The sequence below is a fragment of the Mytilus galloprovincialis genome, chromosome 9 (genome assembly GCF_965363235.1).
Source record: "Mytilus galloprovincialis chromosome 9, xbMytGall1.hap1.1, whole genome shotgun sequence".
Classification (NCBI taxonomy): Eukaryota; Metazoa; Mollusca; class Bivalvia; order Mytilida; family Mytilidae; genus Mytilus; species Mytilus galloprovincialis.
The window spans coordinates 92,762,372-92,776,361 of NC_134846.1; the positions used below are offsets into that span (position 1 = coordinate 92,762,372).

At 31.5% G+C, this 13,990-nt stretch overlaps 1 protein-coding gene across 1 annotated transcript in view; it reads left to right on the forward strand.

Moving 5' to 3' along the window:
• Window positions 1–13,990, forward strand: part of LOC143046883 (uncharacterized) — a 50,601-nt gene that overhangs the window by 11,608 nt on the left and 25,003 nt on the right. Inside the window, exons 5-8 of the mRNA XM_076219939.1 lie at window positions 786–965; window positions 5,246–5,433; window positions 6,101–6,206; window positions 12,797–12,970. Of these exons, the coding sequence (XP_076076054.1) occupies window positions 786–965; window positions 5,246–5,433; window positions 6,101–6,206; window positions 12,797–12,970 (648 nt within the window). The remainder of the gene's footprint in view (window positions 1–785; window positions 966–5,245; window positions 5,434–6,100; window positions 6,207–12,796; window positions 12,971–13,990) is intronic.

The following is a 13,990-nucleotide window of genomic DNA, read 5'->3' on the forward strand; positions in this document are numbered from 1 at the left end:
TTTATTGTCAATGATAAAGCTCTCCACAATGCACCAGATCAAACAAAAATAAAGGAATATAGGTAACCGAACGGCCACCAACCATCAGCAAACCCTTACCCCATAGTCAGCTATAATATGCCACAAAATAAAAAAAAACATAAATAAAGGCAACAGTAGTATACCGCTGTTCAAAACTCATAAATCCATGGACAAAAAAACAAAATCGGGGTAACAAGCTAAACTGAGGGAAACGCATTAAATATAAGAGGAGAACAACGACACAACATTGAAATGTAACACACACAGAAACGGACTAAGCATTAGACAATATCCTATGAGAATAACAGATATAACATCAAAACTAAATACAAGAATTTGGGATAGATAAGTACCGCGACACGTCATATAGTTATGTGAATTCACACTAAAAAATAAGAGAAAACAAATGACACAACGGAAACACAACGTTAAAATGTAACACACACAGAAACGAACTATAATATAACAATGGCCATATTCCTGACTTGGAACGGGACATTTTTAAAGGAAAAAATGGTGGGTTGAACCTGGTTTTGTGGCATGCCAAACCGTAGCAGTTCAAACTCAAAAACTAACTGCCCAATTTATACAGAAAGAAATGAAGGAAAGAATAAAAAGTTCATTTGTTCATGTTCTACTTGAATGATTCTTAGGGTTCCTAAACAAAAATATTTACTTTGTTTTTTTGCTGATATTATTTTTAAATGGCAAACCACATGTTTAAATGCGTTTAAATACTATTACATGTTTATATTATCTTTTAGGTGGAATTTAAACATGCAATCTATATACAGAAAATAGATATATATGAAACATTCCATGCAGGGGGTGTAAAAAAAATTTCTGCTAAGAAATCAAACACTCAAAATACGTATGAAGTTATATGGCAGACAAAATCAGTTACTGACTTGAAAAGCAGCAGAATATTTTCACCTAACTTTAAGGTAGTATTCTTAAATTTCTTAAATGTTCATATAATGATTGTAAGAATGTTTTATATCAGGTCATTGTTAAGATTTACTAGTCCTTAAATTTGTTTAAAGATTGACAAAGGTTTAATTCATTTTAGAAAAACGAACTTTACTAGTTTAATATGATCCAACAATTTATTTTAACAACAAACATGTGCTTCATTTTGCACTAGATTTCGGCCAATGAATTGGTAACTAATCCAGCACAAAAAGTCAAGTACAAATAACTGTATCAATGCTTTTAAATATGGAAAAATTAATACAAATTCGGAAGGCAAATTGATGTTCCGTAAACACGTGATTTACACCATGGAATTTTATTCTTAATATGTATACACTGTATTCAAAATAATTTGTATGTTATATATAATTTATACTTTACTAATTTAGTACATTTACTGAGCTTTTCCCCTGGAAATTCAGAAACTAATTACAGGGATACTCGGGCAAACGCTGTGATCCGAGTCAATTGTTTTTTTGTTGATTTTTTTACCGTGACTAAAATATTTTATTGCACTCTATTGCTGTTAACAATTTACTTAGTGTACAGCATTGCATTAAGTATCCCTGATATATTAGTTATTAGATATCCAGGGAGAATATCTAATAAAAGTTACATTACAATATTGCAATATTTTAAATGATTTCATGTTTAACGGAGGATTTCACTTCCATCTGATAGTGGTTTTTAATATTCAATAAATGTGCATCGTGTTTGCCATCATCATCTTTGTAGGTTTGGATAAATGTAATGCATAATACTTAGACAGTTTGTCTTATTAAAAAGGTAAGTTGACCATAAATTACGCGATGTTTTTAATCATAAGTGAAGTTTTTAACTTATTTGAAAATTGAGGTATTTTAGACTATTAAGGTAAGATCATATAAACTACTCAGGTAAACATGATTATACACAACATCAGATTGTACAACACAAAGTTTTCAGAAATAAAATAAAATAAAAAGTAAAAGAAGTAGACAAAAAGTGTGTATTATACAATATTGAATAATATATTATTTTTTAAACCCGTGTTAGATGTTAAAGTACATTATAGTCACCTGACATGCTCAAGTCATGTGACCTCAGAGATATTTATTATTACTTATGTAGTTTAGGGTTTTTATTATGAATTTACTGTTTTTTCATTTAATTACATTATCCGAGTCAATTGTTAAAACAGCAGATATGTAATAAAAGATATTTACTTGGGGAAAAAAATAATAAAAATTAAATTATCCACAAGAAGTATATTTTGTATGGAAATTTTATTTTTTCTGCTAATAAATGGGAAAACAAATAAACTCATCATAGATACCAGGACTAAATTTAGTATATACGCCAGACTCGCGTTTCGTCTACAAAAGACTCATCAGTGACGCTCGAATCCAAAAAAGTTTAAAAGGCCAAATAAAGTACGTAGTTAAAGAGCATTGAGGACCAAAATTCCTAAAAGTTTTGCCAAATACAGCTAAGGTAATCTATGCCTGAGGTAGAAAAGCCTAAGTATTTCAAAAAATTAAAAAAAATTGTAAACAGTAAATTGATTAATATAACCATATCAATGACAATTATTGTCAGCACAAAAAGTGCTGACTACTTGACTTGTGAAATTGTTAACTGGAAATTTGCAATCGTCCCGTTTGCCATAGATGTTAGTGTGACGTCGTATTCTGTGTCAAATTGAGGAACAGATCAAAGGTATGAAGCAGTCTTTCTAGTTACAGTAGTATCTTCATTTTAAGTTCACTGGGATATATGAGGTTTGAACAGCGGTATACTACTGTTGCCTTTATTTATTTGAGTATTCGGTAAAATCTGGGTTATTCGCTGATATTATCAATATATTTGAAAGTAAAATATAAGAATTTCGCAAGGTGCTTTTTTCCTTTTGTCTTTTAGAAGGTTCTGACTGAATTCACTCCATACGCGTACAAAAACAAATCGGCCAGTAGGGGTGCACAATTAATATCCATTGAAATAACGACTGTCTGTTGAAAAATCAACCCTCAAAACTCAACTAATATATTGTCAATCAAAAAGTATAGCATTTTGATAATATCATCATCAGTATATTTCTTCTTGTATATTCAGTGTGTTTCTTCACAAAATCAGAGTTATTATAACCCAAAACAAGAACTTTGTATTCTACAATTTCCATTTTTATCGTAAAAGCTCTTTTAAAAGAGATGTTGAAGTCGATCCTCTGAATCTCCATCTGGTTAACACCACTAGTAAAATATGTCTCATCACAATATTTTTTAAGGCCATCTTTTACTATAGAAAGAATAGAAGTTAGTTCTTCAGAAAGATGATTAGTCGAACATTTTGATGATTCAGTTATTTATCATTCTTTATATATATTAAAAATTAAATACACAAAAAGAGTTTTAAAAGCATAATATATAATTCTGTACACCGCTTGAAAAGAAACTTTTTTTGTATATATATATATATATATATATACAAATCCATTTCATTTGTACTGCAACGCCAGAGCGGTTGTGACCATTTACTTTTACTTTCATCCGTCATTCTGTCATTCATTCATTCCGCAACGACCAGTTGTACGGATTTTATTTCTAAAGGCCTTTAAATATTGAACTGATTTTGAGTATGTTAGTCTACTGAAGTGAGTTACAGATCGAGTTCACGATTTGTTCATCTCCGCTAATCTGTGCCGTTGAACGGTCTTTAAACTGTTTGTACAAGAAATAGTTATACGGACCCTTTTTCAAATGTTTACTCCTTAAATGGATCGAAGTTTTTTTGCGGGCTGAGCTATTTAAGCTGTGTAAACAAATTTAGTTTTTGAAAGACCAAAAACACATAAGCCATGCATGTGTCGTATAATTTCTATCTTTTACGAATAGTGTCCAGATTTGAATCCAAAATGGTGATGTGGAATTAAAAAAAAAAGCGCACTATACCAAATTAAGACCGTGTTCACATTTCGTGATTGAGTCAAATTCGGTGTGGTTTAAGTGTACTCAACACTTAAACAAATCTGTTTTACATTCCTATTGATAAAAAAAATCAATGTTCACAAGTAGTTTCAAAAAAATGTTCGACTTTATGCAGTGGATAGTCGATGAATATTCATATATTGAATAAGGACTGTTTAAAAAACTAGGTTTATTTAATCCATTATTTTCTACTATAGAAAATACCTATACCAAGTCAGAAATATGACACATGTTATCCATTAGTTTGATGTGTTTGAGCTTTTGATTTTGCAATTTGAGACTTTCTGTTTTGCATTTTCTTTGGAGTTCAGTATTTTAATGATTTCATCTTTCAGATAATATAATAAATTAAAATACTAACCTATAAAGTGTGCATATACAATGGCCTATAATGGTTTACTTTCATAAATTGTTATTTGGATAGAGAGTTGTCTTATTGGCACTCACACCACATCTTCCTATATCTATATATAGTTTACTGAATAGAAAAGATACCTATAAGAAGCGAAGGATACCTTAATAGTTCATTGTCAGAATTAGTGTTGAAAGGTTATTTAAATTATTTTTATCTGTGATGACTTCCTACATTTACGATGTCATTTCGTTGAAGCCATTTTTTTTTATCTGTCTAGACTTTAAGAGTGAACTTTTCAGGGTACTTTAAGACCCAATTTCAGCATAAAATCTTCATTAATGGCTAGAATTTTTAGGAAACATACAAAGTCTCACATTTCGTTTCTTTATTGATTCAAAATACATCGAGAAATATGAAAAAAGAAATGATAAAATCAAATATAAATCCATTTGAGTTGGGTAAATATTCATTTTGTTTTCAAAAAGGTTTTCCACATTTTTCAAGAAACGTCACTTCCGACAAACATGACAAAGATTGATATGTACAAAATAAAGAAGGAATATATATTTGACATTGCACCTTGACAGATGACAAAAACTTCCAAATGTGTCTTGAATTCTTCAGAGACTTTGAAGGTTTTGATAATTGACGTTGATTGTACTGTAAAAATTAGTAAATATTGACATTGAATAAAAATGTATAACAACACTACGGAACTCTAAGTTTAGATATAGATTAAATCGATGTCAGGCCATACATGACAATTTGAGAACAGTTATTTGCAAGCGTTTGTATTAGTTTCGACTTTCAGAACAACTTTTAACGTGTACTCAAATCACATCATTGTCATTCATATTTTGAATATATATTTTCGACTTTAAACTTTGAATGTATGATACCAAATTCAGAATCTTAATGTTTCTTGATTTACCAGAGACTATCATTTCCATGTAAAGTTTTGAAGATTGACGTGGATTGTACTGTATCAAAATCCTGGGTGGAAATTGATGCAGTAAAAATTACTGGAAAGAAGCATATTTCTTTACCTTCAAGTAAGCCTAAAAGAACTGAACAGTGGGTATCCAAGGTCATATCATACTCCTCTCAGTACAGTGATAAAAAGTAAGTACATTAGTCCAATGTTCATCTTTCAGTGTCATTATTTGATAGCTTTTAATATATCCATTTGTTTGATTAATTAATATAGATTATTCTTTATAATGTAAGAAACTTTTTTGTGCAACCCGATTATTCGAGTCTATTATCCTTTTCTTTATTGTTAATTTTCTTATTCTAATACTATTTTTTATCTAGCAAATAATTTAAACTTAATAGGAAATTATAAATCTTTCACAAAATTTTATGTAGGTATGTATTTTTAAATTTAAGTGCAAAGTATGTCGCTGTGATTAGGAAACATCTTTGATAAGGCAAGGAAATGACAAAAATTTGATGATCCGACTTCATATATCCTAGTCTTGGATTCACCGAAAGATAGTGTATGATTTTAAGGCAAGAAAAGGCAGTAAATTGCTAAACAACACAATGTCTTGATAATTATAAAAAAGACGAGAAGTACCTAGAATTGTCATGGAGTAAACATCGCAAAAAAATAAGAAATTGAATTTTGTATTTATCTATTCACTGGTCGCAAACAAATTGTGACGTATTTCTTTTCTATTTTTAATTTTGTCAAAAAAAAAGGACAAGTCATGCTGTAAGAGTCACTTTAATGATGTAAAATACAAATTGTGTCATCAAGTCAGTGTAACAGTCATTTTTAATTCAGATGGTCTGCATCTAAAGTCATAGGACCACCTAATGTGTATCCTAGATATGGTGACATTTCTGAAGCATGGGCTCAGAAGAGTAGAAATGCCCACCAATATATTAAGGTAGATATTATTTTACTGTAAATATTCCGATTGCACTATGCAACGCATTGTGATGACCAATACTCATATCATCAATTATTTTGTATAAAACTAATTTCGATTTACATCAATTATTTCGCTCTCTTGTGGAGAGTTGTCTCATTCCCACTCATACCACATCTTCTTTTATAAATATAATAAAATATTTAATTAAATTAATTTTCTTATATGTTACCAGCATACAGACTTTACCTAACTTTTTCTTATATACACCTGGGCTCTAATATATATAAGTGTCTAAGAATGTAACTTTAACACACTAATGAGTGTTATAAAATTAGTTGTTATATTTTACATATTATTAACGCAATATTTCGCTAAACAAATTAGCTTCATCGAGCGTGTGCATCTATCTAGGTGAAATCGGATGCATGACAAAAAATATCTTTGAATTTTGAGCTACACAAAATTCGTGTAAAAGTTTAACATATTGATTGATGGTCTATATAAAACATATTTTTGCCGTTTATTGTAAATTACAATTTTAAAATCTAAACAAATAGTTGTTTTAGTTAAATAGAATGAAATTCATGATTTATTCCTTTGGTTTTGGTTAGAACTGTTTTTCATCTCTCTTATTTAGTCCACCAGGTTCAAGAGTACGCAGCTGATGCATCCAGAACCTTTCCCTCTGTTTTCTCCTTTCGGAGTCCCAATTTTGGTTTACCTCAATTATTTGAAAGAAGATATTATCAAAAGTATGTCCTGTTCTTAAAAGGTGTCTCGTAATTGGACAGTTTCTTCCTTTTGTATAGAACGACCGGTGATTGTTAAGTCTGATGTTGAATTTAGTTTCTGTTTCACTAACATACTGCAGCTTGCAAGTTCCACAAGTAAGAATATAAATACTATTTTCCGTTTTGCAATTAGATGTTACATAGATGTTGTATCGCTGCTTTGTTACTGTGCTGCTGAATGAGTGGTAAGTGTTAACGGCTTAACAGCACTTGCAAATGCTTCTACCGCATTTTTTGCCAAATTTAGAAGTTTCTTGTTTCTTTACTTTTGATGTCACAAGTATGTCTTTGAGATTTTTGGGTCTGCGATAGGCGATAGCAGGAGGTGATGGAATTTCTTTTAAGAAAGAGTCATTATTTTTTGTGTCAGTCTGATCCACACCTAGATAGATTGAATGTTGATTGTTGCTATTTTTAGAGACTATATATATATATTTGATCCGATGGATAAATCTGTTGTAGAGTTGTCACTGACTCAGACGTACTTATAAATATAATTATTTTCTGTGACTGTATCTTGCATTAATTTGTAGAATCCTTTACTATAGATAATTGAGCTGATCTGTAACAATAACATCTCCATGCTTTATATATCATGTACTGTTGTACGACGCTAGATTAAAACTGACGAGGAAAGGTAACACATGGCCACCGAAAGCTTTATTATATTTTTGAAACCCAGGTGGTCGTGTGGTCTAGCGGTACGGCTACAGTGCAGGCGATTCGGTATCAAGATATCTCAGTAGCATGGTTTCGAATCCCGGCGAGGGAAGAACAAACAATTTGCGAAAGCATATATATATAGATAACACCCGGCCACCGAAAGCTTCATTTTTATGAAGCCCAGTTGGTCGTGTGGTCTAGCGGGATGGCTACAGTGCAGGCGATTCTATGTCACGATATCTCAGTAGCATGGGTTCGAATACCGGCAAGGGAAGAACAAAAAATTTACGAAAGCAAATTTACAGATCTAACATTGTTGGGTTGATGTTTGATTTCAAGATTATGGTCTTTTTTCGACAACAGAAAGAAAAAATTTGGATATACCAGTTACGAACTCTTGAACCTGATGGACTAAATGAGAGATACGAAAAATAAAATTAAAAACAAATCAAAACCATAATCTTGAAATCATACAAATTGATTTATAGAAGATCATACAATTTATCGAACATAGATATACACAAAATACATCAGTTATACATAATTCATAATGTCACCCGGTCGACAATGTCGGATGACATATTGCTTTTCCTCTGTTTTTTAATTATTATGCCAGCTTTTTTGTCCATCCGTTTTCTCATAGACATGTGTACCAATTTAAATGAATAGGTACCACAATGAGAACCACAAACTCTAGTTGTGTGAGAACACTTTGAAATTTTTTAAATGGCAACCATTACCATGGAATCTGCAAAAACGTAAAAAAAAAAAAAAAAGGCTAAATCTTTTATTAATGAATCTGAATAAAACTTTATGGAAATGTTGCCTGTTAAGTGTGGAACCGCTGACAATATTTAGTTTTTTTCGAAATGGCTGCCATTGCAATGGAAACGTACAAAACGTTAACATTGCCCCTATTTGAAAACATATTAAAGTGCTATTTTTTTTCAAACAATATAGTATCAAACCGAATAATACTTCGCTCATATGTAACATGTGATCAGTCAATGTGACTTTTATCTTTGGAATTTTGGAAAAGGTCACCGTTACTGTGGAAACAAGGAAAATCCAAAATGCTCCAAATTTATTGAAAATTTAAATAAATGTTAAATGGCAAGTATAGATGACTGTTTTAAATATAAATTTACAAAAATGGCTGCTATTGCCATGAAAACAGTAAAAATCAGAAAAAATTCAAACTGGTCAAAACTTTCTGGTATTCAACTTTAAAATTTTCTAAATGGCTTTCGTTTAATGGAAATAGGGGACCAGGAGGAAATTTTTGCTTTTCCTAAAATCTAATTTTGGAATAGCAATTCTTGAAATAATTATTGTTGTATATAGATGACATGTAGTCTACGCGATCATAGGAAATAGTATATGTTGCTTGCGTTCTTCTACAAGACATGAAATCGGGCACAACTGTTACATTTTGATATGCGATATATATGGAGTTTTTCATACACAACTTTGAATTTTATATCATCAGTACATTATCCATAGTTCAGTGACTTATACGGCTTAAATCATCTGGTTAATTTACCACTCTTTTCATAAATTGTTTATCAAACTTGAAAATATTCGTCTACAAAATAGTTATGCACCTTTTGTCCGCTTTTTTTAATATTTGAAAATGAAACCTCGCTTACGTGAATCATCTGATTCCCTTTAACAAGGATTTAAAGTGGATCATTTTTTACTGTCATATATATTCTACTACTGGCATCTGCAGTATAGGACTTTTACTATATTTCGGAATATTGTGACCGGAAGACCTTATAAAATCAATTTCTTACGTTATTGGTGCATTATTTTCAAGTACGTTAAGGTCGAGATAAATAGTATTGGCGCGATGCATAGACGAAGGTCAATACTATTGATCACGACAAGCTACTGTAATAAATAAACATATGATAGATATCAGGATATTAATCTTTTATTTGAGCCTGTGGCGCGTTTCGTATACAAAAGACTCATCAGTGACGCTGGGATAAACAAAAATTAAAAGGCCAGATAAAGTACGAAGAAGAAGAGCATTCGGGATAAAAAAATCCTTAAGTTTGCCAAATACAGATACAATAAACCTATTGCTGATGTAGTAAAGTCTAAACATTTATAAAAGATTAAAGATCAATATTAAATGATCAATCATTCATTCAATCGATAAAATGACTGTTTATATAAGGTGAACTTAAACTGGGATTGCTAGATTAAATTTGAATAATCAACTTTCAAATGATGTGTTGCTAACATGAAAGAGGGGGACAAGATACCAAAAGGACATTCAAACTCATTAACACTATATACATGTAATGGTTTGTAAATCCAACCGTATATTTAACGTAATTTGGCTAATATTTTTATATTAACAAGACGTGTTGAAACAAAGACATATTTGCAAGTTGTATGTTTGAAAAACATAGCGTCGCTGGGCTTCTAAAATGTCGTTTATCGCAAATTTTGCGGTTTGGGGTTTTACACATAGAAAGATTTGGCGGGTCTTGTTACATGTTCTTCCAAAATGTCCCATCTCTTAGCTAATCGAATTCATTCTAAAACGACATGTGACAAAACTGCCACAATTGATTGTATTGGTTCAATATTAAGGAATAAAATGAACTTGGACCAAAAGAAGGTTTTTGTCATTAGTATGGTTGACAAGACAGAAGCGAAACAGAAGAAAGCTGAAAATAGTAGACAGAAATATTCATTCAAATACCTTTTGAAGAAAAATGAACATCGAGTGTTGGTGTTGAAGAAAATGTTTTTGTCTACTTTAGCCATAGGAGAACGGACACTCTACGACTGGTTGATGAAAAGTGGAAATGGTATTCCTGAAAAGCCTAATCAAAGATCATCCAATCATCGAAATCCAGATGGAAATGCAAGCGCCAAAGAATTCTTGAAATTGTTGCCTAAAAAGCCTTTTCATTATTGCAGAGCAAGTACGTCAAAGATTTACTTAGAACCAAATTTCACCAGCTTTAGTGAACTATACCGCGAATATAACAACTTTTGTTCCAATAGAGAAAAAAACGTAATAAGTATCAAAGTTTTTCGAAGGATTTTTGAGGACGAACATTTGTCATTATTTCAACCAAAAAAGGACCAATGCGATATATGTTGTGCTTTTGAGATGAGCAATGCTTTTGAGGAAGAAAATAGAAATCATGTAGATCGAAAGGAAAAGACGAGAGCAGAAAAAGCTTCTGATAAAATTAGGGCACATACATCTAATGACATTAAAGTAGTGACTCTAGATCTACAGGCGGTACTTTTATTCCCATTACTCAAGGCTAGTGCCTTGTATTATAAGACTAAATTAGGGTGCCACAACTTTACAGTTCATGAAATGGATTCAACACACGTAACATGCTATTTCTGGACTGAAAGTGAAGGAGAACTCACAGCAAATTCTTTTGCATCCTACCTTAGCGATTTTATAGATAAGCTTGAGGGTTCGAAAGAGCTTGTCATCTACAGCGATGGCTGTACATATCAAAACAAAAATGTAACGGTATCAAATACACTTCTTCGCCAAGCCTTTGAAAAAAAGATCACAATCATTCAAAAATATTTAGAAAAAGGACACATACAGATAGAGTGCTATAGCATCCACAGTACTATAGCAAGTAAACTAAGAAACAAACCAATCTACTGTCCGCAGAACTATATAGATCTCATTAAAGATGCAAGGCCACACCAACCCTATGATGTAATATATTTATCACACGAATTCTTTGAAAGTATAGTGAATTGAAGTACTACTCATCCATCCGACCAGGAAATAGGGTTGGAGATCCTGTTGTTACGAATATAAGAGTTATTAAGTACACAGAATATGGGTCAATTCAGTACAAGTTAAATTTTCTGACCAATATCAGGACCTCCCAAGAAGATCGAAAGTTGGTCTACCCAAGTGTAGATGATACTATTGAAAGACTATATTTATCGCAAGTGCCTATCAAGAAAGCTAAATATCAACACCTACAAAAACTAAAAGCTGTTATTCCAAGAGACTTCCATCCCTTTTATGACAGTTTACCACATAACTGACTTATTTTGAGTGATTCTGAAAGATAAATAAACTCATCATAGATACCAGGACTAAATTTTGTAAATACGCCAGACGCGAGTTTCGTCTAAAAAAGACTCATCAGTGACGCTCGGATCCAAAAAAGTTAAAAATGCCAAATAACGTACGAAATTGAAAAGCATTGAGGACCAAAGTTCCTAAAAGTGTTGCCAAATACAGTTGAGGTTATCTATGCCTGATGTAGACAAGCCTTAGTATTTAAAAAATTACAATTTTTTTTTGTAAACAGTCAATTTATAAATATAACCATATCTATGATAATTCATGTCAGCACAAAAGAGCCGACTACTGGGCTGGTGATACCCTCGGGGTAATAAATCTCCACCAGCAGTGGCATCGACCCAGTGGTAGTAAATAAACTCATCATAGATACCAGGACTAAATCAAAATTGACTAGAAATAGTTTGTTTTATCCATCAACAAAACGCTGGTAAAATAATCATTAGAGTCGGTCTTGGTATTTAGTAAATTGTGAGTTTTATTGTGTTTCTCATATTGGTACATGATAGCAGTCAAGCTATCCAAAGATATTACACACTCAATGGAATCGTCTGTTAATGTTTAGGAAAGATGTTTTCTTTATTCAAACCAAATAGTTTGATTGAAAAAGACTTCTCTAAAAATTGATGTAATTTTTTGAAACTAAAATATATCGTATATGTGCAAATTGACACACACTGAAAGGATTAAAAAGTCAACTTCTGGATCTGACAATAAAAGCAGAGGTCCAAGTAATATTTGTCTAAGATCCATACCAATCAGAGAAGGTTAATTCTGATTTTTCCTGTTAAAATGTCAAAAATAAAAATAAAATAGAAATATTTTTGCTTGTCCTGTAAAATTTGCCAAAACCCGTATACAACATTTTAGAAGCCCAGCTACGATAGAAAACTATGCAACACGAAAACTCGAAATGATCACAGGTCCTTCGGCAGGTATGCAAATCCTTCTCCACATTAATGTGAATTTATTTGCAGCATTTGTAATCAGGTTTTTTTTTGTGAGTAATTTAATTTAATTTGAATTTTTAATTTCTTTTATTATACATGTTATAGGTTTCCTTTCCTAAAAAGACTTATATTGAGAAGATAAACATTTATGAAACTTTTCATGCGGGAGGCGTGTCATCGGCCTATGTCAAAAATCCAAAGGGAAAATTGATAAAAATTTGGCAGACAAATGCTGTTTCTAATATTGAGTCCAGTAGGATATTCTCACCAACTTTCACAGTGAGTACCATATTTTGTATGCTTTTAAAACGACAAATGATGAGGTTAATGTAAATGAAACAAAATCCCAAGTTAATTACATATCAAAGTTAAATAAAATAACAAACGTTGTCTATATTTTATAATGAGACTGGTTTTGTTATATAGTCTTATGATGTTCAGTGGTATATAGTTGGCAGTTACCTCTGATCAGATAATATCAATACTTGTTGAAGCTAGTTAAAAGTATTATATTCAATGCGACTCTACAATATTACAATGACTATCAATTCGAATTCAGGACCTCCATAATTAAATATAATATCAAAATACTTTAAATAAAATGTCATAATTGATATTTTGTAGTGTTTAAACTAAAGCAGTTTCTTTTTCTTCTTCTTCCTGATACGGGAAAGACTCCGGTGCCGGAGTGTGGAATATTCTGGAACTGTGGCGCTATGTAGATGCAAATGGAGTTTTTTGTATTACAAGCCTGCAAATGTCTTCGATTTTGATAGTCTCGGGGAACCTCTTTTAAGGAAAAGCTACTTTCCTAAAAATACTCTTACCTCTCCTTGGCAGGGGATATGTTTGTTAAGGATGTACTTAGGTGAGGTTTTGGAATTTGTGTCAAATGTTCGGACTCCATGGTGGTTTTCCATACAATACAATGTAAAATATTTTGCCCCATAACACCCATTAATTTTTTCATATAAAACTTAATAGCTCATGAAATGTCATTTACCAAAATTTTAGAAGATTCTTAATTTTCTTTCTTTTGTTTTGAGAACTAATAATACCAATGCAAATATAAGGTAAAAGTCAGAGTCAGCCATTTCCCGCCATATTTTAAATCTCAAATATCTCGAAAAGGAGGTCCATGACCTGTCAATATTTCTAGCTTATTTTAATCCTTAATTGATGCTCTACCAGTTTAAAGTATTAATTTTAACTTCTTAATTTATTGATTTTCACCTAACCTCACCTAAGTACATCCTTAATCGAGAAGGTTATTTGTTAATATTATTAGCAAATGACTGA